This window comes from Haliotis cracherodii, unplaced genomic scaffold (assembly GCF_022045235.1).
Source record: "Haliotis cracherodii isolate W230 unplaced genomic scaffold, xgHalCrac1.p SCAF_8, whole genome shotgun sequence".
Classification (NCBI taxonomy): domain Eukaryota; kingdom Metazoa; phylum Mollusca; class Gastropoda; order Lepetellida; family Haliotidae; genus Haliotis; species Haliotis cracherodii.
The window spans coordinates 50,742,579-50,769,791 of NW_027266341.1; the positions used below are offsets into that span (position 1 = coordinate 50,742,579).

General features: G+C 40.2%; 1 protein-coding gene across 4 annotated transcripts in view; it reads left to right on the forward strand.

Annotated features, from left to right (window-relative positions):
• Positions 1-86: 86 nt before the first annotated feature.
• LOC139450056 (serine/threonine-protein kinase Nek1-like) overlaps positions 87-27,213 on the forward strand; it is a 91,793-nt gene continuing 64,666 nt past the window's right edge. For all 4 annotated transcript variants that reach the window (XM_071231690.1, XM_071231692.1, XM_071231694.1 and 1 more), the window contains exons 1-25: positions 87-477; positions 2,154-2,189; positions 3,083-3,143; positions 3,437-3,478; positions 5,123-5,178; positions 7,118-7,201; positions 8,315-8,382; positions 8,763-8,849; positions 9,419-9,473; positions 11,677-11,720; positions 12,222-12,302; positions 12,825-12,900; positions 13,771-13,855; positions 14,348-14,456; positions 15,674-15,728; positions 18,438-18,506; positions 19,825-19,875; positions 20,816-20,902; positions 21,615-21,647; positions 22,080-22,230; positions 23,030-23,162; positions 23,808-23,916; positions 24,432-24,474; positions 25,638-25,690; positions 26,826-26,903. In XM_071231690.1, the coding sequence (XP_071087791.1) occupies positions 361-477; positions 2,154-2,189; positions 3,083-3,143; positions 3,437-3,478; positions 5,123-5,178; positions 7,118-7,201; positions 8,315-8,382; positions 8,763-8,849; positions 9,419-9,473; positions 11,677-11,720; positions 12,222-12,302; positions 12,825-12,900; positions 13,771-13,855; positions 14,348-14,456; positions 15,674-15,728; positions 18,438-18,506; positions 19,825-19,875; positions 20,816-20,902; positions 21,615-21,647; positions 22,080-22,230; positions 23,030-23,162; positions 23,808-23,916; positions 24,432-24,474; positions 25,638-25,690; positions 26,826-26,903 (1,863 nt within the window). In that variant the 5' untranslated portion in view covers positions 87-360. The remainder of the gene's footprint in view (positions 478-2,153; positions 2,190-3,082; positions 3,144-3,436; positions 3,479-5,122; positions 5,179-7,117; positions 7,202-8,314; positions 8,383-8,762; positions 8,850-9,418; positions 9,474-11,676; positions 11,721-12,221; positions 12,303-12,824; positions 12,901-13,770; positions 13,856-14,347; positions 14,457-15,673; positions 15,729-18,437; positions 18,507-19,824; positions 19,876-20,815; positions 20,903-21,614; positions 21,648-22,079; positions 22,231-23,029; positions 23,163-23,807; positions 23,917-24,431; positions 24,475-25,637; positions 25,691-26,825; positions 26,904-27,213) is intronic.

Sequence of the window (27,213 nt, forward strand, 5' to 3'; positions counted from 1 at the left end):
GAAACTAAAAAATAAATAGAAAGTGATTAACGTGAACTAGTTTTAGGGAAATAGAACATTACATAGTTTACATTGGAGTCCGATCATCTGCTATGTGCGTAAAGCAACGGACTTTGTTGTTTTACAAATTATTCGAAATTAGGGATAACCAAACACAACAATGACGATATGTTCTGTAAATAATTGTTCTCAGGAGAACGTTTTCTTTAGACTTTCACCTAGATAGCTGAATGTCACTGTGTTTATCGTACTTGAACCCAGAAGACAAGCTCAAGTCAAGAAAGAATACCTGTGCGAATATCTTCCTGCTTATGCGTTTTCGTTTATATATTTTTGTCGTCAGTTAAGAAACGTTTCAATATGGATAACTACACCAGAGTGAGGAAAATCGGAGAGGGTGCTTTTGGAAAAGCGTTGTTAGTGAAATCAAAAGCAACTGGAGGGCAATTTGTTATCAAAGAAATCAACATTGGAAGGGTAAATATGCCATTTCATGACTGTCATTTTTATTAGGAAATGTAAGACAGTATTGATAAAATTTTGTCTTATTTCCACTCATAAGCTGCTGATATAATGGTGTCATCGATTTTGTTGCCAGTGAGATAGAGCTGTGAATACAATGAATGATAAATAATTGATTACTGAACTGATAAGCCAATATGGACATCTGGTCATTTCTCTAACATGTGAAACTTTGCTTTATCAGGATATGACAATAGATGCTTCAGAGCTATACTCAATGATTCGTACCCATGGAGATTCTTACCCACCGAAAATGGCTATCACGTGCGTAAATTTCCCATCTGATATGTACCTGATTTGGAGCATTCAACTTTATTTGACTGACTCAAACACATATGGATGACACGGACTCAAATATAGATGATCCGTACACAAATTTTGAGGACCCATACCCATGTTTAATTATTTTTTGTTGCATTTGTAATGAGTAGGTATTAAAGCAAAGTTTCCATCGTGTTCGAATACACTTTTTTAGGTATGAGTCATTCTGTTGATTAGGTAGTATGGTACGATATATCATTGCGGTAGTTAATTTATAATGGATCGAAATAGTGAATGCTTACTAACACATTAACTTTGTCATACGCAAAATGTTTTGTGTTCTTTATTCAACTTAAATCATATTTATGACTCATCAATTAGGATTGATCGATACTGATTTTCTTTACTGAGTTCGGTAAACAAAGTACCTGTCACTGGTGACTCAAGGGTGGGCAAATATTATTGTCGTATCACTATTTTGTGGTTTGATACATTTTGATTATGTAGTTTACATCACTTCCTGTTTTTGATCATGCATAATCAGTATTCATATGACCCAGGTTGGGTCAAAGAACATCATCCAAACAAGTGGATTCTTTTCTAACCAATTTCGAATGGAGTTATGGGTAATTCCACTTCAAAAACTTTCTTGAAACTATCATAAAAAATTAAATGTGTACACTTACGAGAGTAGCCATGACATAAACCAACAAGTCCTGTACTTGATTATGCGATAAAATATTGTGCTTAGTTTTGCATAAGTAAACAGTCAACAGGGGATGTAGGTTATGAGCATGATGAGATTTACCGATACCACAATAATATAGAGCCCGCGATAATATAGTCATACTATATAGGTGGGTATGGGCACTCCAACATTTGTGTGTGACTCCATGCATCTACTGTGATTAAGACATTAAGTGCATGGTCACATATTGTTAAGGAGCTGGAAAAGATGTGAGGCTCGAAAACGTGTGACGTGGGGATACACATGTACAAGGTACAGATCTCCATGGGTATAGATTGTCCAGTTCCCTGTCAAAGTTGTTCAGACTCAAACCATATTGTAGCAAGAAATGCTTACTTACATCTTGTTATGTTGATATCAGGATAGGCCTATTACGTTGATTACTAAAGCATGTTAAACATGTTAAACCCTGCTACATTTAGAAGATAATGTCAATACAGCTATATCAGCAGATTATCAAATGCTATTTGGTCATATTCAGAAGATGCAGTAGGTGTGAGAAGATGGTCATTGATTGATGCCGACATTGATTGTGCTCTCGCATTCGTACCCCATTATGTTTAATGGTAGTTCATTGCTACCAGATCCACTTTATTATGGATTCTTTCCCCATTTGTTTCAGATGAATCAAAAAGAAAGAGTAGAATCACGGAAAGAGGTAAGAAATCGTTGAATATATGTCCAATAAATATATCCATGATATCAGCTGGTTTGTGATTGCCTAAGGCATGTTAGGGTTTAATACAATTTATGAACTGAAATATGGTATCTTTTTAGCCTTTAAAACATATAGAATTGTTCATAAATCAATAGTTGAATGGGTTATGAACTTAATAAACTGACTTGAAATAAAATTCAACAAATAAAATTTAACTCCATATAGAAACTAATTTCATCAACAAAAACTGACATTGGTGAACTGAAGTGAGTGAGTTGGGTTTAACGCCGCTTTTAACAGTATTCCAGTTATATCGCAGCGTGTCAGCTTAATGTGGGAGGAAAGCACGAAGTGATGCGGGTCTCAGACATTTACCACTTCGGTGAAACCCATGAGTATGGGTATGGTGCTGACAAACCTAGAAACATAATTAGGGCGAACCGGGATTCAAACTCACAATCATAGGTTTCTGACGTGCGCAAGGGACGCAACTCTGCACAGCAAATTGAACAGCGCCTTAGACGACTGGGCCACCCATGCCCCTGGTGAACTGAAGTACTTGTTGTACGTGGCCAAGTTTGTTTGGCAAATAATACTTCTCAGTCTGTGTTTTCATTGAACATATGACGATAACTCTCCACTCTGTATTTACACATGATGACCACATGATGTTTATTTAAGTCTTGGAGGGATGTGTGTGGTGTTAGAAGGGAGATTCTGTGAGTCTGCACGATGTTAGGACTGAGGGGAAAAGTATCATAGTGTAACAAGTGCATAAGCTGTGGGGTCCTTTTCATAAACGTAATGTTAAAAATGACAATTTAAGGATCCATAAGGATAATGTTTTATTTTATTTTTGTCAATTTATTAAGTGAGAGTTTGACATGTTGTAGGTTGCGGTGCTGGCTCAACTGAAACATCCCAACATCGTGGCCTACAGAGAGTCTTTTGAGGGTAAGGTGGAAGTTTATGAAATACTTGAACATGCGCTGACGTGTGAGCATGCTCCACACCTGACATAACTAGTGCAATCTTTACACTGCTTGTGTCATGATGCAGTCCCGTGATAATATTATTTGTGTTGTGACTGGTGATTGCAGCCACCTTGTATTGGGATACAATGCAATGTTGTAAACATATCTTTAGTAATAAGAAGATAATGGCAGAATAGGGGGAATTGGTTTGCGTGCTTTAAACACACCATATTTGATAGGTTACTGACTATCTTGTCGTGTTTGTTGTTTCAGAGAAGGGCTGCTTGTTTATCGTGATGGATTTCTGTTCAGGAGGTGAGTTCAGTTCCCTTCAATGCTCTCTTATGTATCCTAGTTTATCTGTCCTTTGGATTGTTCAGATGCTTCACAACAAAACTCATATATCCCATATTCAGCAATTTTCCAGCAATATGATGGTGTCCTGTGAGTAATTGAGTCTGGACTAGGCAGTCCAGTGATTGATATTATGAGCAAAGACCCATCAGGGTACGATGACACACAGTCAACCAAGTCACCAAGCCTGACCACCCTATCCATTTAGTCGCCTCTTATGACCAGGGGCACAGGTGGCCCTTGGGCACGCCAGAAACCTATGATTGTGGGTTCGAATCCCGATTTGCCCCGATTATGTTTCTAGGTTTGTCAGCACCAAACCTGTTCTCATTGTTTTCACCGAAGTGTAAACATCTGAGACCTGCATCACTTCGGGCTTTCCTCCCACATTAAGCTGACACGCCGTGATATAACTGGAATACTGTTAAAAGCGGCGTTAAACCCAACTCACTCACTCACTCTTATGACCAGCCTAGGATGAGGAGCAAGTCTAACCCGGCATCCCCACAGTGTCCCACTCGATGTAAGGCCTGGACATCCCATTACAGGTCACCTCATGATGACCTTTCTAAACTTAGACCGAGCAATAAAATGACTTTAAAAAAGTGGACATTAGCCAATCAGAAAGCAGCTTTCTTGAGCTCTGCGGCACTACATGGAGTTTCAAATTGGTGACATCCCAGTACACTTTAAAAATTATTTCGACAATGTTCTCAATTCCAAATTTGAAAACTGAACAAACAAAGTCTCTTCCATTTCAATTGTTTACCCGATTGAAATGACAGAGGATGATAACTGACGTTCAGACTTCCACATGTAAGCCTTATCAAGGTTTCATGATTAGAAAACATGTTCCTGTAGTCATTTTCCCAATATGGTAAGCAATGTTTTGATTGGTTGGACGAAAGGTCATTCTGATGTGACCGTAATTGGATGTCCTCAGATCTTTGTTTAGTGGTAGTGAGAACTAAGGTCTGATTTTGATAGGTTTGGGGAAGCTTTGCTAAAAGTCCTTTGATGGTGGGGATTTTTGCTCACGACATCAACCACTGGTCTGTTTGGTCCATGCTCTGAGGCTTGAAAAGTTGTACATGCAAGTTATAGCTGTAAAGGTGAGGTGAAATTAGGTTTACCGTCGCATCCAAGATTATAGCACTTATATAGCGACGTGCATACACATGTGTGTGTGTGGCTGCTTGTACTAGTCCGGACTGATGTCGATTTATAGTGCTAGCTCACTGAGATACCATGCCGCAGTTTTACATGAATACCCCAGTCAGACACAGTATACTGACTCTGAGCCGACCAGTCCTTGTTTTAGCCCCTTAATGCCGAGCGCCAGACAGGGTAACAACAAGTACCCCGGACCTTCCTCTCTCCGGGCTGATGCTCTACCACTAGACCACGGAGGAGATCTATAGCTGTAAAGAGACGTCACAATAATTATATGCATTTTCGCTTGACTTGCTGTTTAATGACAGCTTCATGTTACAGGATTTGACATTATGTTGTAAAAACTTTGAGAAAGAGATATACGATAAAAGTGGTAGAGATTTCTCATCATGGAGGAGCAGACATCAAGTTCTTGTCTTCTGTCTGTTTCAGGAGACCTCTATGGCCGCATCAATAGTCAGAGAGGAATGTTATTTACAGAAGACCAGGTACTGAGATTCTTGTGGATAATGATGACATTATTAGCGGGTTTGCGACTAACCTGAGTCAGAGATAGAAATTGGCACTAGTCCTATAGTCCTTGTCACAGTGGCCAAAGGTTAAGGTATCATAAGCAGTAGAGGACATACGTGTACGCGGGACGGCTCTCCCGTCTGAGACCATCTGAGAGGGTTCACTTGTGTGTGTGACGGCCTGTCAGTGGACCATGGATTTCTGCATGTTGCACAAAAATGTCTCTACAAGTGTTATTTGTGAAAATAATAAAGCAAAATTAAGTACAGTTATTCATCATTATACTAGTTATCGAATGACATGAAAAAAATGTCATAAGAAAAATAATAAACGGTCAAATTGGGAGAAAAATGTGCAAAAATCGAGCAAAATGTTCTGTTTTTGACAGCAATTTTCTCCTATGTACATATTTTTCAGAAACTAACATGTAGTATTTTCTAAAAGATTATTCATCGTAGAGTTACAAAATATATGAATTATTTCACGCACACCAACGCACACCCATTTTCCATGATAAGAACTAGTTGAAATTGGCCAATTTAAAGGGTACTCACATATGTTATTATTATAACAACTAGTGGACTAAAGTTTCTATCGCTGTAACCCAATCTAATTTAGATAAAAAAGTGGACTGTCACTGTCTGTCAGATATAATGTTTGAGGGTTCTGGGCATGAGGTTAGGACTTCCAGGCTGGTGATATGGCATTCTTCACTTGATTTCCAAGAATTTTTCTGACCTCATAATTTCACATGCTTAGAAGCCTTAAGCCTATTACAGATGGGGATTTCCATATTATGCTAAAGGAAATCACACTCAGAACTTTGAGTCTATTTCTTACCCGAGTAGGAAGGTCATTTATCATCGTTGTATGTAATGGTAACATGTGTTCTATTGTTTTGATTGGTTTTCTTTAAGCAGTCTTACATTATTTCAGGACTTGCTTTATGAATTATTTGTCTCCAACACCCAAAGGTTCTCAGCAGCTATCCTGTACAGTTACTGAGTTAGGGATAGTCTATCAGGGCTTTATTTAAGGAACTTTGTTTTAATTTGCCCCAGGTGCATGTTGACATGAAAAACAAGTTGCACCTATCTGTTGCCAGAGTCACATAAATTAATGACACATTGCTGTAAAGCGTAATAGGAACATGTACACATAATCCTGAAGTACCGAGTTTGATTACATGAAGCCCAAGAATTGATTGATACAGACACAAATTTGAATTTTTGACATGTGCTAGGTTCATGTAGACATAAATATTAGATAGCATTTTTTCAATAATAGGTTGCACTGGTGCATGTTTTATATACGAGGGGCGTTTAATAAGTTTTGCAACTTCAATATAAGACCAAGTCGCAGAATATCTTTTGCACTTTTATTTCTCAATATAATCTCCATTCACCTCAAGGCACTTATTCCATTTGTCCTTCAAGTTTTTAATACCACTTTTATAGAAACCTGCAGATTGGCCCTCTAACCACGCCTCTGTGGCAGCCTTTATGTCCTCGTCATCCTGGAAGCGTCTTCCACGTTAGGCAGATTTCATTTCCCAGAACAGGAAATAGTCACTGGGGGCTAAGTCTGTAGGGTGGGTGACTTAGCCCCCAGTGACTACTTCTTGTTCCAGCAAATGAAATCTGCCCTACGCGGAAGACGCTTCCAGGAGGTGTATTGAGGTGAATGGTATTTATATTGAAAAATGAAAGTGCAAAAGAAATCGAGCCCTGGTGATGCTTCGGACAGCATGACATCATAGGTTGCTGATGTCACTTGTTTTCTCTCTAGATTTACTTGCATACTTTGATAAGTCAACTTGATTATTTTGGCAATGGGATGGACAGTTTGTATTTCAGATTGTGTTTTTATTGCCACCCACAGCGTCCACTGATTATATAATTATATTGTTACCAGGTAATGAACTGGTTCGTCCAAACATGCCTGGCTATCAAACACATCCACGACAGGAAGATCCTGCACAGAGACATCAAGTCACAGGTAGGTGGCAGTTATGGGTGGCAGTATATGGAGGGTGGAGTGAAGTTGAGGTGAGGTGGAGAGGGGAGGTGGGTTGTAGGGGTGAGTTTGGAAGGACAGAGGGGGGTGAGGTGGGAAGAGGGGAGGGTGATGTAGGAAAGGGGAGGGGTGGTTGTGTAAAGAGGGGGAGGGGGAGGGTTATGTAGGGTTGGGGGTGGAGGTGATGGTGATGTAGAGTGGGGTTTGTGGTGATGTAGGAAAGGGGTGGGGTAGTAGTGTATGGGAGGCGGGGGGGGGGGGGGGGGGGGGGGTATGTAGGGTTGGGGGTGGAGGTAATGATGATGTAGAGTGGGGTTGGGGGTGATGTAGGAAAGGGGGGAGGGGTGGTTGTGTAAAGAGGGGGAGGGGGAGGGTTATGTACGGTTGGGGGTGGAGGAGATGGTGATGTTGAGTGGGGTTTGTGGTGATGTAGGAAAGGGGTGGGGTAGTAGTGTATGGGAGGCGGGGGGGGGGGGGGGGTATGTAGGGTTGGGGGTGGAGGTAATGATGATGTAGAGTGGGGTTGGGGGTGATGTAGGAAAGGGGTGGGGTAGTAGTGTATGGGAGGCGGGGGGGGAGGGTTATGTAGGGTTGGGGGTGGAGGTGATGGTGATGTAGAGTGGGGTTTGTGGTGATGTAGGAAAGGGGTGGGGTAGTAGTGTATGGGAGGCGGGGGGGGGGGTATGTAGGGTTGGGGGTGGAGGTAATGATGATGTAGAGTGGGGTTGGGGGTGATGTAGGAGAGGGGTGGGGTAGTAGTGTAAGGAAGGGGTGATGGTGATGTAGAGTGGGGTTGGGGGTGATGTAGGGCAGGGATGGGGAGATGATTATGTAAGGTGGGGTTATAAAGACTGATGTAGTAAAAAGTGCAGGAAATCATGATAACAGTGGAGGGACATGGAGGACCAAGGGATGGATGGAGAGTATGATGAGGGTATGGGAAGAGTTTCAGTGTTGATGAAGAAGAAAGGGTGAAAATGTAGCATGTTAGGGTTGTGTGGTGAAGGTGATGTTATGTAATATGTTTGTTTGTACTAACAGTGAGGACTTCCACTTTACTGTTTCAAGGACTTTTACCTCATGTATTTCTTTCAGAACATATTTCTGACCAGTGATGGAAGGATACAAATTGGAGATTTTGGTATTGCTAAAGTCTTGAACAGGTAACCAATATATTTTATTATCTTTGTTTTTTCAAATTCATTCCAATATATTTTGTCCCTTGACATGTTTCTTGTATCCCAACTGTTGATTAATCAAAATAATTAAAGAATAATTGTTAGCATGGTTAGAATAAAGACTGAATAGACCACAATGATACCTGAAGGGAACCTTTTTAAATTGTCACAAAGCATGAATATGATGAAGTTTGACTAGGATACCAAAGTTATGCATAATAATAATAATGATTAATATAAGTATAGGACCTTGATGTTTCATATCTCAAGAATCTATGATTCATAGATTAGTCTCTGAACATTTTCCAGTATGGTGTTATATCTCCTTCAACGGAGTGTTTCTACGAAGTGTGATTGTGTTTCAGCACTGTGGAGTTGGCTCGGACTTGTATCGGCACTCCGTACTACCTGTCCCCAGAGATAGTGGAGAACAAGCCCTACAACAACAAGAGGTAGGTGGAAGTAGCAATGTAGGTCTTTTATTGTCAGGAATGCAATTTGAAAATGTGTAGCATCAGTCTTCACTTCAAAGGTGGGACTAATTAATTTGGGCCTGTATGCATCCTCGTCTTACATATCCCCATTCTCAACTTTTACATGTCGTCGCAAATACAACCAGAATGTCTTGTAGCATAAGGACTTCCCTCCGCTGTCTTAGTACTCAGGAAAATATCTTTTCCAGCTGAAACATTCTTTATAACAATATTGAGATTGGTTGAGGGCTCACTCAGATGAGGTGATTTTGAATTGATCGATGCCAATCTCACATTCAGTCATGTTGATTTCAAGCTGATGAGTGAGAGAAGTTCTGTGTTAAGTTAGTGTGGTAAGAGTGATGGAGATAGGGATGTGTCTGCCGAAACGTTGTTTTTTTGGTCCCGGCCATTTGTTGTATATTTGTTGTATATATGCAAATAACAAACAATGGTTATAACAAACTAAAATTAGCGGTCCCTTTGAGTTCATTATAGCCTAGTTTACTGTATTTAAAGGTGATTTACTCTGTATGTGCTTGTTTCAGTGATATCTGGTCTTTAGGCTGTGTTCTTTATGAACTGACAACATTGAAACATGCAGTAAGTATAAGTTGGTCTTGTTACCATGGTTGCAGGCAATGGAACCTGCATTGATCTCACACAATCTTGACATTACAACAGAGATTCCGGGGTAGAATAGGTATTTAGCAACCCATGCATGCTGTAAAAGGTGACTATGCTTGTCGTAAAAGGTGACTAACGAGATTGGGTGGTCAGGCTCGCTGACTTGGTTGATACATGTCATCGATCCGAATCACATGGATCGATGCTCATGATGTCAATCACTTGATTGTCTGGTCTGTATTTTACAGACCGCCATCATATAGCTGGAATATTGCTGAGTGCGGCGTTAAACAACTTACAAACAAACAAAACCAGTCTACCTGACATTCAGCCTACAAATGAATATTTGGTGATGACAGTATGGGACACAGCTGATTGGTTATCATGCTGTTGACCACTGGTTTGCCTGACCCAGACTGATGAAGGAAAAACTTGTAGCCTTTAACTCAACAGGATCAACAAACTAGCTGAGTTGTAAAGATGTATTGACATTGTTGTTTATTCATTGTAAATGACCAATTTACCCTGTTACAATTTGACTTGCCTCTTGCAGCATGAGGCCTAAAACACTGTAAACCAAGAAATCAAATTGTCCTGGCCTTTTTTGATGACTCGTTTGAGTTGTATTTAATTCATTTTTGGGCATCTTAATCATGGTACAGAGGGGGTGGAGTAGGCAAGCGGTCAAAAGCGCCATGCTAGCAAGCGCCAGGTGCTGTGATTGAATCCTGCTAGTGATCGGGTTGTTATTCCACTGTGGGCCCGACAATGTTTACAGGTCTTTACAGTGTTGTCACTACCCCTAGTGTACAGTACATACACCCTGTGCACTCAAAAGAACCCTCTTGTCCAATGGTAGAAACCGAAAGTGAAACACAAGTGTCAAAACGTGTGGTGTCACCCTGGGCAAGTGACTTAGTTCAAATGTGCCTCTGTTCACCCAGCAGGGAATGGGTACCAGATATGTGAGGTGGATGTAAAAACTGCCTGGCGCACATAGGCAGCTTGGGTTGTATACTCCCCAGGGAGTTGAGAATGATGACTGGAATGCAAACAGATCCTCAGGTTGGGGTAATAATGAAACCACATTTGAACAGATACTAGTACCTGGAAACATACGGGATATAAATGTACAATGATATTCAGGGATGTGAAATCTCTGCGGAAAATCGCGTTTTTTAAAACAGTAGTCCTTGGGAAAAATCATCTTCCTCGTAAAAATATAATCAAAGATTTTTTAAAAAACACTCCGAAAAATATGATTGAAAACAGGACAATCGTCGCGGATTGTCCAGTTTTCGATCAGAGCTTTCAGCAGCATAGGTTTTCGGACATCATACGTTTTCTATCACGAATACTTGCACTATAACGTGGGGTGTGGCGTCACACAGAAATTGTAAATACTCAGAGTCAGAAGATGGCTTTTTTTTAAGATAGCTTTGTCTTTTAGCCTTTAAGTGAATGAGATGTGTTACAGTTGTTCATGTAATTAGCAAGAAAACTGTGAATGTTTCTTCAGCTTCCAAAAACCCATAACATGGGGATATATGTTTTATAAATGTCTAATGTTTGCAATGTTGTTGGGTTTTTTTCAACAAAAGGTAAGTAAGTACAAGGTAAGTTTTTTTCAATATGCTTCAACGTGGGGAAAGGGTCATTGCGCGCTTGTGACAGTTGTCCTTGTGTCTGGGGGATGGGGGTTGAAGTTTATGGCAGTATTGCTCCCAGACCTGGCGGATAGCCAGGTTTGCGGAAGCTGTGCCCGATTTTTTAAAAGTACTGATTTAACTTCGAAATTGTATTGCATCTGCCATCTTGTTTATTTGACTTATTGACTTTTGCCTTTGACTTATTACATTTCTTGGTGTGAATGTTGTCCAAACTGCACGAAATTGCTTAAAATGCAATCAAATGTTTAAACCCCCCTAGACTTTTCCTCTTTTTTCGGGAAAACCTGCTCACATCCCTGGATATTATAACATAATAACATGTTCCTAAAATTGATACCAGTTTCATTTGGTTTCACAGATATGTGGCCTGGGAATATTGCAAATGTTAATAAAAGAGTGCGAAAATTCTGTGTTTGATTGAGTGTAGTTTTATGACTATTTTACACCGCAATGAAAGATTGAATGTTTTCAGGAACATGATATTTATCTTTATAATAATTTTTTTTCAGTTTGAAGCTGGCAATATGAAAAACCTAGTACTGAAGATTATCAGGTGAGCAACATACATGTATATGAATGGGAACTATCTCATCAAGGCCAAATTCAAGACATTTAACATGCATACCGTATTCGATGTAACAAGCGCCCCGCTCTAATAAGCGCCCACGGCGATATTTGCTGATATACCAGCTGTATACTGGCTTGTGATCAATCCCAATTTGCATCCCTTCCGATCAGTGTACACACGACTTATTTATTCATGTATAATATGCACTCGTGTGTTATATGTCTCCAAATGATGGACAATGGAAAAATATATCCGTCGTTTATAAACATTTCAGGCTGTCCACATAAACTACAAAATTTACGGTCGTTCAACTCTGGTTTTTTTTAACCAAAATGATATTCAAATAAGATCCCCCTATTTCTAATTTTGAGAGCGCCCTAGGCGCTTATTACATCAAATACGGTATATATGTACTGTGTTTATGTTCATGGTGCTTCTGTTCATGTTTGTATCACATTGGTGAAGTCTTAATTCTTTCTCCGACAGAGGTTCGTACCCTCCAATTCCACCCAAGTACAGCTATGAACTGAGGGGCCTGATAGCCCAGTTGTTTAAGAGAGCTCCTAGGTAAGACAGCAAGCAGTTGACACACACCATACAGTTAAGATAAAATAAAGTTAAAAAAGGGTATGATATGTGGACCCCCTTTCTTTCAACTAGAACTGATAGAATTTAAAGTAGATTGAAACATGTCAAAGGGTGTAATTGTTGTGAAAGTTTATGAAAATGTTCAAATGACAACCGACAAGCAGTTGGAGAAGTTGGTAATAAGTGCTGCACTTGTGCCCAATCCCTTTGTCTTTTTGGACAATAAAATATGTTTAATAATAACAAGCAGTTATTATTTCTGTAACAGCCAGAGGCTGCTTGGGGTCTAATGATCCATAAGTACCCACAAGGAAAATAGTAGCAAATTGTATGAGATGTTTGGCGTTTTTTGTTGTCAGTTTATTTAATTTAATCATTTAAACTGCGAGAATTGTGGTCATTTCTCATAAAAGAGGTTTTTAAACTTTCTTTGGACCTGGTTTCTTTTGCAAACTTACAGTGTTTTGATTTGATAAACATGTTGCAAACACTTACTTGCAGAGATCGTCCGTCAATAAACTCCATTCTCAAGAAGAATTTCATCATACCAAGAGTTAGAAATTTATTAACAGAAGAGGTGAGATATGCTCTACAATGTTACCCTGTTCTGGGGTTGTTGAGTTTTCATAGTTGGAGACAAGTAGGGAGATGATATTAGACCACAATACCATTAATGGTGCCGGATGATTGCCTAAATTAAGTAAGTGAAGTCAGAGTAAATGTGGTTTCGCTGTAAGTCTATTGCCGAAGTGATTTTAAATTTACTCACTCACTGTAAAGCTTTGAAAAAGTCTACAACCTGGCACCCTGTAATCTTACTCTATGTGCTCGGCCATGCTTTTCAGTAGAAGTACTATTATTGCTGTGAACCGTAAAGATATGACAGTTATTAGACATAAGACCTAAGAAGATCTGGGTTAGAATTGGTGTTCCGCAACCCATACTTGTTGTAAGAGGCGAGTAACGGGATTGTGTGGTCAGGCTCACTGACTTGGTTGATGCAGGTCATATCCCAATTGTGTTGATTGATGCTCATGATTTCAATCACTGGATTGTCTGATCCAGACTCAATTATTGACAGACCTTTGTCATACAGCTGGAACGTTGCTGAGTGCCTCGTTAAACAATAAAGTTAGGTATGACTAACTGCAAAGAATTCTATGATTCTTAAAAATAAGGTAAATTTTGTGGAAATTGTTTTGTAAAAATGTGAGGCATGATTACTGTCAGAGATATGCCAAGAAAGAGGTTAATCTTACAACTAGGGTGAATTCGGTGAAAAAATGGTTAATTCTGAGGCATTTTGTTGCACAGACTCCTACAAGAATAAGAATTCATCAAAAAACCTGTTTACCATTAACTGGCTGGTTTTATGTCTGTTCATTAACTGGCTGGTTTTATGTCTGTTCATTAACTGGCTGGTTTCATGTCTGTTCTCTCCCCACAGAAAATGGCAGAGGAGTTCAGCCACACACTTTTACATGGACAGAAGATAGCTCGTGCCTTACCCCCGCCCCCCAGACCTGCCTCAGGTGGGTACATTACATAGGCACATCCCGAGGGCTTGATCCGCCCTTGCATTATCACATTATTCTTGTGTGATCATTCTGTGATTTGTTTCTGTGAATGAATGTAATAAGACTTGATACTGTTACATATTATTGTTTCTAAGTAACACTCAATATGGAATAACGTTTTCATTTGAATAATATTTCTTATATTGTTTCAAAATGCAGTACAATATTTTGCATGGTTTAGATGAAGGTTCTATTACTTCTAATGAATTAAAATGATACTTGTGGTTTTTTGGGGGGGGCAGTCAGGTAGCCTTGTGGTTAAAGCGTTCTCTCGTCAGACTGAAGACTTGGGTCCAATTCCCGACATGGGTACAATGTGTGAAGCCCATTTCTGGTGTCCACTGCCGTCATATTGCTGGAATATTGCTAAAAGCGGCGAAAACCAAACTCACTCACTCCTTGTATGTTTTTGGAAGATATATGCCTGTAGTTTGAACACTGTTTCAGCTGGACCAAAAAGGGCAGCTCCATCACCCAGACCTGGCTCCGCAGCAGGGCGGTACAACCCGGCTGCTGTGTATGGAGCTCCTCTAGCGAGGAAGTCCAAGGAAGTCCGGTAGATTTCCCTTCCTCATTGTTCATGCTTTAGGAAGATGTATACTCATGTATCTTGGTTGTACTGATTTCTTATGTTTGTTGTACTCTCATAAGACTCCCTGTGACGATCCAGGGTAGAATAGGTCTTCAGCAACCCATGCTTGCCATAAAATGCGACTATGATTGTCGTAAGAGGAAACTAATGGGATCGGGTGGTCAGGCTCGCTGACTTGGTTGATGCATGTCATCGATCCCAATTGCGTGGATCAATGCTCATGATATCAGTCACTGGATTGTCTGGTCCAGACTCGATTATTTACAGACCGCCGTCATATAGCTGGAATATTGCTGAGTACAACGTTAAACAACAAACAAACAAACAAACAAATCTCATATGACATTCTGGAGTGTTGGACTGCATGGTATACCGGTATACAAGCATACTGTAATACACGTTTCCAACGATATGTATTGCAATATTATTTGTGTTCCAGTAGACTGAGTAAAAAAATAGAACAAGTTTTGGTATTATTTGTTTTGTTTAACCTAAAACATACAGAGAAATTCATTCATAAAAAGGATGTTTTTGTTCGAAATGGTTTGACAAAAAGATTTCCTCACATTGTTATCTCCCCTGTATCCATGACATCCTTGCATATTGCATAATTTCTTTTTTCCTTATATTGGGTAAAAATATACATAACAAGTTTCATTACTATTTGTATCATTTAACTTAAAATCTACACAGAAATTCATTCGCAAACGATGTTTCCCTTCAAAATTCATTGACAAAACAGCAGAAATGTGAAAGGGATTTTTCTCTTATATTGTTATCTCCCCTGTATCCATGACTACAAAATGGTGTTGACTGACCACTCTGAGTGATATTTACTTCAGGATCTGAATGTACAGTCAGTGTCAATCACTGTCAGACACTGTATCTCCCAATACATCGCACTACATATCACAATCTATTGCAATGCATTTTTTAGCCAGTACACAGCTCTAAGGAGTGTACCCCTTTTCCAATTTTGGATTGTATCAATATGATGTTTAGTATTTGCATGTAAATGTTGTTAGAAATAGACAATATAATATTGGGGTGTTGAGAACTTTGATGGTGCTTGTCAGGTATCTGATGACCATTGAGTGTACATTCTCCATTATTTCAACTTTAAAGCCTTTGTTTAAACTTTAAAGCAACTGTCACCCCTCATATGTTTCTATGTTATCCAGACCAGACCTAAAGAAGAGGAACGCCAGTGGAGGGAAGATCATCCCAGGACAGCAGGTGTGTCTTGAGTTGTACCTTCCATTGTCAGAATCTAACAAAGCTACTGTTATGAAGGGGGCACGGGTGGCCCAGTTGTCTAAGGCGACGCGATTCGCTGTGCAGAGTTGCGTCCCTTGGGCATGCCAGAAACCTATGATTGTGGGCTCGAATCCCGGTTCGCCCCGGTTATGTTTCTAGGTTTGTCAGCACCATACCCGTGCTTGTGGGTTTCACCGAAGTTGTAAACGTCCGAGACTTGCATCACTTCGGGCTTTCCTCTCACATTAAGCTGACAAGCCGTGATATAACTGGAATACTGTTAAAAACGGCGTTAAACCCAACTCACTCACTCACTACTGTTATGAAATGGCATCTTCCTGAGGCAAGTAAGTTAACTGTCTCTAAAAGTTCATTTTCCACCCTTGCCAAACTAGGCTGGAATTATGGAGTTTGGTGGACAATGGGTGACTTGGTACTACACAAGTTCAGTTGACAACAGTTCAGCCACTAGTCCGAAGCCTGAGTCAAGTAAATACTGAGACTAAGGATCTATTGAACATAATGCCAAAATACAAGTTCAGGCTGGTAGATTCAAAAGTGCTTGGCACAGACTGATGACCAAAATAGTCATGAATTCTTCCGCTGTCAGAAACAGCTTGCTTTATACCAAAATGGTAATGTTGTGGTCACTGTTGTTGTGTCATGTTGTTTTGTGTGTCATGTTGTTGTGTGTCATGTTTTGTGTGTCATGTCGTTTTGTGTGTCATGTTTTGTGTGTCATGTTTTGTGTGTCATGTCGTTTTGTGTGTCATGTTGTTTTGTGTGTCTTGTTTTGTGTGTCATGTTGTTTTGTGTCATGTTGTTGTGTGTCATGTTGTTGTGTGTCATGTGTGTGTCATGTTGTTTTGTGTCATGTTGTGTGTCATGTGTGTGTCATGTTGTTTTGTGTGTCATGTTGTGTGTCGTGTGTGTCATGTTGTTTTGTGTCATGTTGTGTGTCATGTGTGTGTCATGTTGTTTTGTGTGTCATGTTATGTCTTGTTGTTGAGTCTCATGTTGTTGTGTGTCATGTTGTTGAGTCTCATGTTGTTGAGTCTCATGTTGTTGAGTCTCATGTTGTTGAGTCTCATGTTGTTGTGTGTCATGTTGTTGTGTGTCATGTTGTTGTGTGTCATGTTGTTGTGTGTCATGTTGTTGAGTCTCATGTTGTTGAGTCTCATGTTGTTGTGTGCCATGTTGTTGTGTGTCATGTTGTTGTGTGCCATGTTGTTGAGTCTCATGTTGTTGTGTGTCATGTTGTTGAGTCTCATGTTGTTGTGTGCCATGTTGTTGAGTCTCATGTTGTTGTGTGTCATGTGTGTGTCATGTTGTTTTGTGTGTCATGTTGTGTGTCGTGTGTGTCATGTTGTTTTGTGTCATGTTGTGTGTCATGTGTGTGTCATGTTGTTTTGTGTGTCATGTTATGTCTTGTTGTTGAGTCTCATGTTGTTGTGTGTCATGTTGTTGAGTCTCATGTTGTTGAGTCTCATGTTGTTGTGTGCCATGTTGTTGTGTGTCATGTTGTTGAGTCTCATGTTGTTGTGTGTCATGTTGTTGAGTCTCATGTTGTTGAGTCTCATGTTGTTGTGTGCCATGTTGTTGTGTGTCATGTTGTTGAGTCTCATGTTGTTGTGTGTCATGTGTGTGTCATGTTGTTTTGTGTGTCATGTTGTGTGTCGTGTGTGTCATGTTGTTTTGTGTCATGTTGTGTGTCATGTGTGTGTCATGTTGTTTTGTGTGTCATGTTATGTCTTGTTGTTGAGTCTCATGTTGTTGTGTGTCATGTTGTTGAGTCTCATGTTGTTGAGTCTCATGTTGTTGTGTGCCATGTTGTTGTGTGTCATGTTGTTGAGTCTCATGTTGTTGTGTGTCATGTTGTTGAGTCTCATGTTGTTGAGTCTCATGTTGTTGTGTGCCATGTTGTTGTGTGTCATGTTGTTGAGTCTCATGTTGTTGTGTGCCATGTTGTTGTGTGTCATGTTGTTGAGTCTCATGTTGTTGTGTGCCATGTTGTTGTGTGTCATGTTGTTGAGTCTCATGTTGTTGTGTGTCATGTTGTTGTGTGTCATGTTGTTGAGTCTCATGTTGTGTGCCATGTTGTTGAGTCTCATGTTGTGTGCCATGTTGTTGAGTCTCATGTTGTTGTGTGTCATGTTGTTGTGTGTCATGTTGTTGTGTGTCATGTTGTTGAGTCTCATGTTGTGTGCCATGTTGTTGAGTCTCATGTTGTGTGTCATGTTGTTGTGTGCCATGTTGTTGTGTGTCATGTTGTTGTGTGTCATGTTGTTGAGTCTCATGTTGTGTGTCATGTTGTTGTGTGTCATGTTGTTGAGTCTCATGTTGTGTGTCATGTTGTTGAGTCTCATGTTGTAGTGTGTCATGTTGTTGTGTGTCATGTTGTTGTGTGTCATGTTGTTGAGTCTCATGTTGTTGTGTGTCATGTTGTTGAGTCTCATGTTGTGTGTCATGTTGTTGAGTCTCATGTCGTTGTGTGTCATGTTGTTGAGTCTCATGTTGTGTGTCATGTTGTTGAGTCTCATGTTGTGTGCCATGTTGTTGAGTCTCATGTTGTGTGTCATGTTGTTGAGTCTCATGTTGTGTGTCATGTTGTTGAGTCTCATGTCGTTGTGTGTCATGTTGTTGTGTGTCATGTTGTTGTGTGTCATGTTGTTGTGTGCCATGTTGTAGGACTGGGAGAGGAGGAAACAGGACTTGGTTCAGAAGGAAAACAAGAGACGGGAAGACATGAAGAAGAGGGTAGGATTTCCTCCTCTTTAATTTCTTTGTAGACATTGATAGAGCAGACTGGTTGATATAGCAACTGCTTGTCATGCTGGCGACCTGATTTCAAATTCCACAGTCGAAAAAATAGGTGTAGCTTTTCACCTGATTTGTTTGGTTTTTTCGCTTTCTTCACACACTGACTGTTGAGACTCCAGTGAGGAATATGTGATGCCTCATGTCAATACAAAGACTAACAAATCTTAATGTTCCTCTGATGTTACATTCTAGCCATTTTGAATGAAAATACTTTCTATTTGCTTGGAATATTTGAACTTAGCTAGAATATATGTCATGAGACCTCTTATATATGTCATTTAAGATCCACGTTCAATTGATCACATTGGTGCAACATGTGAAGTTTGTGGTGCCCTCTGCCATGATGTGTCACTCACTCACTCACTCACTCACTCACTCACTCACCCTATCACTCACTCACTCACTCACCCTATCACTCACTCACTCACTCACCCACCCACCCACTCACTCACTCACTCACCCTATCACTCACCCTATCACTCACCCTATCACTCACTCACTCACTCATTCACTCACTCACTTTGAAGGTCCCTCTTGAAAGATCTTGTTTTTTTGTGTCAAACTTTAAAAGCTTTGATAATCACCAAGATGTACAAAATGACAAATACTTGTTCATGAAAGTATAAAAATATATGGCAGAATTTATTATATTTGTTGGTTGTGGAATTAAATCTCACTCACTCACTCACTCACTCACTCACTCACTCACTCACTCACTCACTCACTCACTCACTCACACCAAGCTGTTTTATCACTGTGGTGTTTTGGGGTGTCACGATAAATGGAAATATCGATATATTGGTATTAGTAAGCACTTAAGTGAATAATTCGATTGTTACATCAGTTTCCAATCAATAGTATCGATTTCAGATAGGAATATCGATAGTTTCGATTGTATTTACCATTTCAGTAAAATACATGCAATGCTGTTCAAATTTGTTTTTCTTTTGATCATGATAGTAGTATTAATTTACACATGGTAATGTGGAAGTTTCTTTTTCTTAAATTATTAGGGTAAAAAAACCACAAATCAGTCATATCTCAAACTTTACTTTTTATTTGTTGTTATGGTTATCACGTTCAAAGGAAACTTCAGTTCCACGGTTTAATTCAACTCTAAAATCCATCTAAATGATACACTGAAAACTATCCATATTTTTTGCAATAGTTTCTTTCCATATTATCAATAATTATCACAATAGTGATTTCCAGACCAATAGTCACCCCTACTGATGATGTGTGCTCTCTGTTTCAGGAGCAGGAAATGTATGCCAGACAACACAAGGACCTGGTTGAGAGACAGAAGGCAAGTTGCTAGCAGATTTCAGTATATCTTTTGTGTGACACCGATACAGTGTCTGTGTGACACTGATACAGTGTCTGCAGCTGCATGTGGGAGCTCATCTGTGGTGATGCAATTTTGGAGTGAAACTCCAGATTTGCACTGATGATATTCTAAGTTTGCCAGCATCATACCTGTGTTAGAGGGTTTCACTGAAGTGGCAAACATCACTTCAGGTTTTCCTCCCACATCAAGCTGACATGACATCGTACAACTGAAGATTCTGTTAAAAGCAGCATTAAATCAGGGGTTAACTTTGGACAAACATTCATTGCTAGATTAATCTAGATCAGAAAGGTTGAGGCTGCAAACAAGTGGGCTGTATTTCGAATGACCAGATTCCAAGGTTCCTACAGGCTTGAAAAGGCCTTAGGTTTAAGGTCTTGATTTTTAGTGTCAAACTTGAAAAGCCTTGAAAAGCACCAAGATGTACAAAATGACAAATACTTGTTCATGAAAGTATAAAAATTTATGACACAATTTATATTATTTGTTGGTTATGAAAATAAATCTTGTTTGAAAATTTGTTATGTTCATGCTGCTTCTTAGATCTTGTGACTAATATATATATATATATATATATATATATATACCGTATTCAACATTATAAGCAACCAGGGCGTTCTCTTATTAGAATATTATTTTGGTGAAAAAAAAACAGAGTTGAAAGATAAATTTCGTGCTTTATGCTGACAGCATGTAATGTTTATGTACGACAGATATATTTTTCCAGAATTTAATTGCCAATGATAAAGGGTACATATAACACACGAGTGCATATTATACGTGAATAGGTGAAGGAAGGGGTTTGGATTCAACTTGCCTGGACTGCCAACATTCCTGAGTCTCCTTAGCTGCTTTGTAGTTGAGTGATTTCGAGTTATTACAGATGAGCATGTTTCAGATGGCTCGCATGAACAAGGCTCGCGAGGAGGGATGGAAGGGCCTCATTGACTCCGTCGGCTCTGATGACAACAATCCCCCGCCAGCTGTAAGTCACATGAACTCTTTGTAACTGTTAGCAGTTCCTCAAGGCCTGCATTGACATTCCTTTAACCTAGAGTTCGAAATGAGCGGCTGCCCATAGGCCCAAGGCAGGTAGATCTCCGGCTTGGACCTTGTTTCAAATTTGTATGGGTCCTTAGACCTGTAGTAAATTTACATGTCTATTCATTTGGGACAATAAGCTGCAGTTTTTGTAATGAAGGCCTGAAGAATTTAGTCAGGGCCTGCAGCTTCTAAAGTCTGTGGGTACTGATGGCAGCCTGGAAAATTGTTTTATTTCACACACTGCTTGAGCCAGAATATGTTGATGTCATCTGGAATAATTTAGTCATTAGCTCTCCTTGATAAAACCATTCAATGCATGTAAACATTTAAATCAATATTTCTTCACTACTCGCATGGAATTAGATGAAATTAACAGAAAATAAAGTTATGAAATTTTTTCAAGTGTTGTCAAGTGAGATTTCGAAGTACAGGCAATGGATCCTGATATGGCTAAGGGATGTAACTCTGCACTGCAAATTGCTTCCACTGTAGAATACTGTCTGAATGTGAATGGTACCTAGAATTCAGCGCTAGAGGTAACTCTCAGCTATGACCTGATAGACTATGAGTCAACATACCCTGATTGCTCATTTATTGGATCGATATTGCTAACATGATATAAAAATTAACATTTGCTTTAAAATGTATTTCAGAATCCTAACCCTGTCCCCAGACCTCTGCCAAGGGTAAGTCATGATAATTTCCTAAAGCTTTTTTGCAAGTCACTGATAATTGTAATTAATCGAAGTAAACGATTTCATGTAGTGTGAAGACCTTTTAATTTTCCAAGAAGTCCTGTATAAACTTTAACCACCAAAAATAGATGTACATTGGCTCAGTTTGATAGGTAGCAACCCAACTCTAGCAGACTGGTGTAGACTGGTGCAGACGGGTGTAGATTAGTGTAGACTAGTAAAGACTGATGTAGACTGGTTAAGACTGGTTTTGACTGCTGTAACTGGTGTGGACTGGTGTAGACTGGAGTTGATTGATGTAGACTCATCCGCCTGGTACAGACCAACAGGTATCGAGGCTGATGCATGTACCTGATGAAGAACAATGATCTTGAATGACATCAAGGCACCATCATGGCTTGTTTCATGACTTTTCTTCCCCAGCCTGCTGTGGTTGGCCCTGAGGAGAACAAGGTGCCCCTGAAGGAGCGAGGCAACTACGACCAGTACAGCGACTACCTCAACAGGATCAAGGGAGAACGCAATGCCCGAGTTCATGAGGCACCTCCTGTTCCAGCACCAAGGCAGAATCCAGGTGGGTGCTCTCTGGGAGAAGGATGGAATAGAACATGGAAGCTGATCTGTTGTGACGTACCTGAAATACTGTTCATGAGTAAACCCAGTTCTGTATTGAACCCAGTTCTGTATTGAACCCGATTCTGTATTGAACCCGATTCTCTACTGAACCCAGTTCTGTATTGAACCCTATTCTGTATTGAACCCGATTCTGTACTGAAACGAGTTCTGTATTGAACCTGATTTTGTATTGAACCCGATTCTGTATTGAACCCGATTCTGTATTGAATCAAGTTCTGTTTTGAACCCAATTCTGTATTGAATCCAGTTCTGTATTGAACCCAGTTCTGTATTGAACCCAATTCTGTATTGAACCCAGTTCTGTATTGAACCTGATTCTGTACTGAACCCAGTTCTGTATTGAACCCAATTCTGTATTGAACCCAATTATGTATTGAACCTGATTCTGTATTGAACCCGATTCTTTACTGAACCCAGTTCTGTATTGAACCCGATTCTGTATTGAACATGATTCTGTATTGAATCCACATCTGTTTTGAAACCATTTGTGTATTGAACCCAATTCTGTATTGAACCCGATTCTGTTTGAAACCAATTCTGTATTGAACCCGATTCTCTTTTGAAACCAATTCTGTTTTGAAACCAATTCTGTACTGAACCCAATTCTGTACTGAACCTAATTCTGTATTGAACCCAATTCTGTATTGAACCCAGTTCTGTACTGAACCCATTTCTGTCATGCACTAGTGATACTGTCTTGCCTGTGCTGGTGTTTACTATCATGATGCCTGCTTTAGGGAACTACATGGCAGCACCTAGGCCAGGTCAGCAGTATGGTCAGAACAAGGCCGATCGAGACTACATCAATCGGGCGTTACAGCGAGGACCCAATGTCGTCAACAATCATGTGAAGCAGGCTGAAGAAAACAGGTACTTGCAGTCTTGTGTTTGCTCTAGTTATTACATACTAGAATACCAGTGCCTGTTCCAATGTTTCAATGTATGTGCTTGTCTGTTTCCCCTGTGGGATTCTGGCTTGTTGTAGTGACGACTAAATTAATCGGGTGTCAGGCTTGGTGATTTGGTTGATTACGTTTCATTGTACCCCTTCTCAGTCGGGCTTACGGGTGGCTCAGTCGTCTAAGGCGTAGTAATTGCTGTGCAGAGTTGTGTCCCTTGGGCATGCCAGAAACCTATGATTGTGGGTCCTAATCCTGGCTTGCCCCAATTATGTTTCTAGGTTTGTCAGCATCATACCTTTGCTCGTGGGTTTCACAGAAGTGGTAAACGTCTAGGCTTTCCTCCCACATTTAGCTGACACACAGTGATATAACTGAAATACTGTTAAAAGCAGCGTTAAACCCAATGCACTCACTCACCATATCAGTCACTGGTTTATCTGATCCAGACTTGATTATTTACAGGCTTGTGTCTTACAGGAGGAATATTGCTGTTGAATTTTGATATTATCCAGTTGAACATACTGAAAATATCGTCAAACGAGAAATTGCAAAAAGATAATTTGTTTATGAATTATATACCAAGTTGTGATGTATTTTGAATATGGGGTTTCAGACGTGCTGCAGCACAGGCCTCCGAGAGAGCTAGACTTGCTGAAGAATTTATTAACAGGAAGAGAGCAGCGGCTTTAAACAAACAGAGGGGGCACGCACAGATGTATGGGGTAGGTAGTCATCACTAAAGATTAGAGTTGTCCGATGTTTGGCAGGTTTAGGAAGGCATCGTTTTGTAAAGATGTACGGTAGATTTCTCAAATGAATGGTTCCATGTCCAGTGGGTAGTTAATACTCAGTTCCACTTTGAAATAATGGTTCTGGTTTTTATCACAAGTGTTTCCATATTCCTCTATGACATGAGTACCTGTAATATTGATATGTCCTAAGGGGCGGTCGGGTAGCCTAGTCGTTCGCTCGTCATGCCGAAGACCTGGGTTCAAATCCCGACATGGGTATAATGTGTGAAGGCCCATTTCTGGTTGTCCCCGCCATGATATTACTGGAATATTGCTAAAAGCGGCGTAAAACCAAACTCACTCACTCACTCACTGATATGTCCTAAAGTGGGATTTAGAATGGGCCTGAGTATCATAAGATTCCTGGAGCCTTATGATGTCAGTGTATCTGTAGGGGGTGTTTTTCACCTGTTCCATGTGTTAAGTATGTACTTCTTCACTTCCAGTACACCCCTCCGGCTACACCCATATCTCGACCGGGCTCTGCAAGTAAGTCTCAGACAATGACTGCAATGATCCCAATCTCATTAAAATCAGATCTTAGTTCTCGCTACCACTAAACAAAGATCTAAGGACATCCCATTACGGGTCACTTCAGACCGACCTTGCGCGAACTTTGACCGACCAATGGAGTGACCAATCAGAAGGCAGCTTTCTCATGCTTTACGGCACAAATTTCAAATTGGCGACCATGCTTCGAATATCTACAAACATATTTTGACGAATTCTCACAAAAACACATTCTGGAATGGCTAATAGATGGTCTAGATTGTAAGGATTTAGTCGTTAAACCCATAACTATCGGAATGGGGTTCGGAATACCCCATGATAAAGTTTTCGAGACTGCATGATTAGAAATCACATTCAAACTGTCACTTTCATAATCTGGTAAGCGACGCACTGATTGGTCGGATGAAAGGTCGTTCTGACGTGACCCCTACTGGGATGTCTTCAGATCTTTGCTTAGCGGTAGCGAGAACTAAGATCTGATTTTAATGAGATTGCAATGATCCACACCCTGTATGTGATGATGTTAACAGGGGATGGCAAAGTCGTGGTGTGATGTCACATTTGTAAATGTCAAGAAACAGGCAGATCTGTAGCCAGTTGGGGGTTGGGAGTGGGGTAGGGGTGGTTGTAGTGTGGGCAGATACAAGTTAGGCAGTTGAAACACAGGTTTAACACCACAAATCGTTATGTAGTTCGTTCATGATGAGACAAAGGTGAAATGGGGTTTAACGTCGCGTCCAAGATTATTGCACTTATATAGCGACGTGCATGCATGTGTGTGTGTGTGTGGCTGCTTGTGCTAGTCCAGAATGATGCCGATTTATAGTGCTAGCACACTGACATACCATGCAGCAGTTTAACATGGATACCCCACTCAGACACAGTATACTGACTCCGAGCCGACCAGTCCTTGTTTTAGCCCCTAATGCCGAGTGCCAGACAGGGTAACAACAAGTACCATCTCTAAACATCTTTGGTATGAAGCGCCCGGGGATCGAATCCCGGACCTTCCGCTCTGCGGGCGGATGCTCTACCACTAGACCACGGAGGCGGTCGATGAGACAAGGGTTACATGGACACTGAAGTGTTGAGATGAGGGTTTTTTCACCTGTTCTTTGACTGTGGACTGTTTCTGTTGCCAGAGGGCAGTAAACCAGGTGGTGGTGCTGCCAATTCCAGGAACAGAGAAGAACAGGTGAGTGGTGATTGACTGTCTTCTGTCATGGGTTGCTGTTGAAATATGATGACAGGCATGAGTGGCCCATTGATCTCACTTGACACAACTCAATGTACAGAGTTATGCCCCTTAGTCATGCCAGGATCCATCATGGCTTTCAACCCCAGGTATTATAATCTTTGTAATTATCAACACCTTACACGTGTTTGTGATCCTTTTATTATGAGTTTCTGAGATGCTATGATGTTACAATAAAACTGATAATGATATTACTGAAAAGTTGATACCTTGCGATGATACTGTGTCGGGGAGTATTCACTCAACCTTGAGCGGAAAAACACAGCTTAAGCCATAGAAAAAGTGTAGTTTGTTTAGCATTGATATACATGCAGAGCTCCAGATAAGCTGCGTATCTCCATAAAATACGCATCAGAAATGCAGAAATACGCAGTAAAATAAAATACAAACGTATCAAATACGCAACTAGACTAACATATAGTCTCTGAAATGAACATATCGTACAGAAAAAAACAGTTGTTCAGTTATCTTAATAAAAATCGAATGAAAAGGGAGCCCAGTGATTCTCTTCATTTCCTGATACTGCAGTAATCTAGACTTGCCAAACATTATAGACTTGCATGGGCTGTAGTTGATATAAATGTATCAGGGTCTGTAAGACAGACTAATACGCAACGAACATTACAGATACTCTAAAAAATAAAACTTGTGCGTATCATCAAAATATTTTGAAGTAACCCTGCAAATCAGCAACTTATTTTGAAATTATAAACAGGCGTTCCGTCAAACTTTCTCAACTCCACGATGACAGTTACATCATGATCATTTGCCATCACACTTTCTTGTGGAAGTATCGTGGTATTTTTGAGTCCTATAAAGCTCTCGAACCCACGCCACACCAGTTTGCAGGAACTAGATAAATAGTGTTTTTAAATATTTAACTTAAATACCCACATGTGTAAAAACTAGTGGGCAACAGAAATTTGAATACCCAGATAGAATTACTGATACCCAATGATTTTAAAATGCATGGGTAAAATACCAACAACACCAAAAGCTTATCTGGAGCTCTGACATGTATGTATTGAGAACGCCACGACACATGTATGTATTGAGAACGCCACGACTGCTTTAGGAGTACCTGGAGAAGCTGAGGCAGATCCGTGAACAGAACATGCGGGAACGCCGAAAGATGCAGGGAAAAGAAGAACGGGTCTGGTTGTCTCCGTTTCTGTGTCTCTGTGTCTGTTTCTCTTTCTGTCTCTGTGTTTCTCTAGATGTCTCCTCTTTCTTTGTCTGTTTCTCTGTCTTTTCTTCTGTCTGTCATTGTTTCCGACTATGCTTGTTGTAAAAGGCGACTAACGGGATCGGGTGGTCAGGCTTGCTGACTTGGTTGATGCATGTCATCGATCCCAATTGCGTGGATTGATGCTGTTGTTGTCAATCACTGGATTGTCTGGTCCAGACTCGATTATTTACAGACAGCTGTCATATAGCTGGAATATTGCTGAGTACGGCGTTAA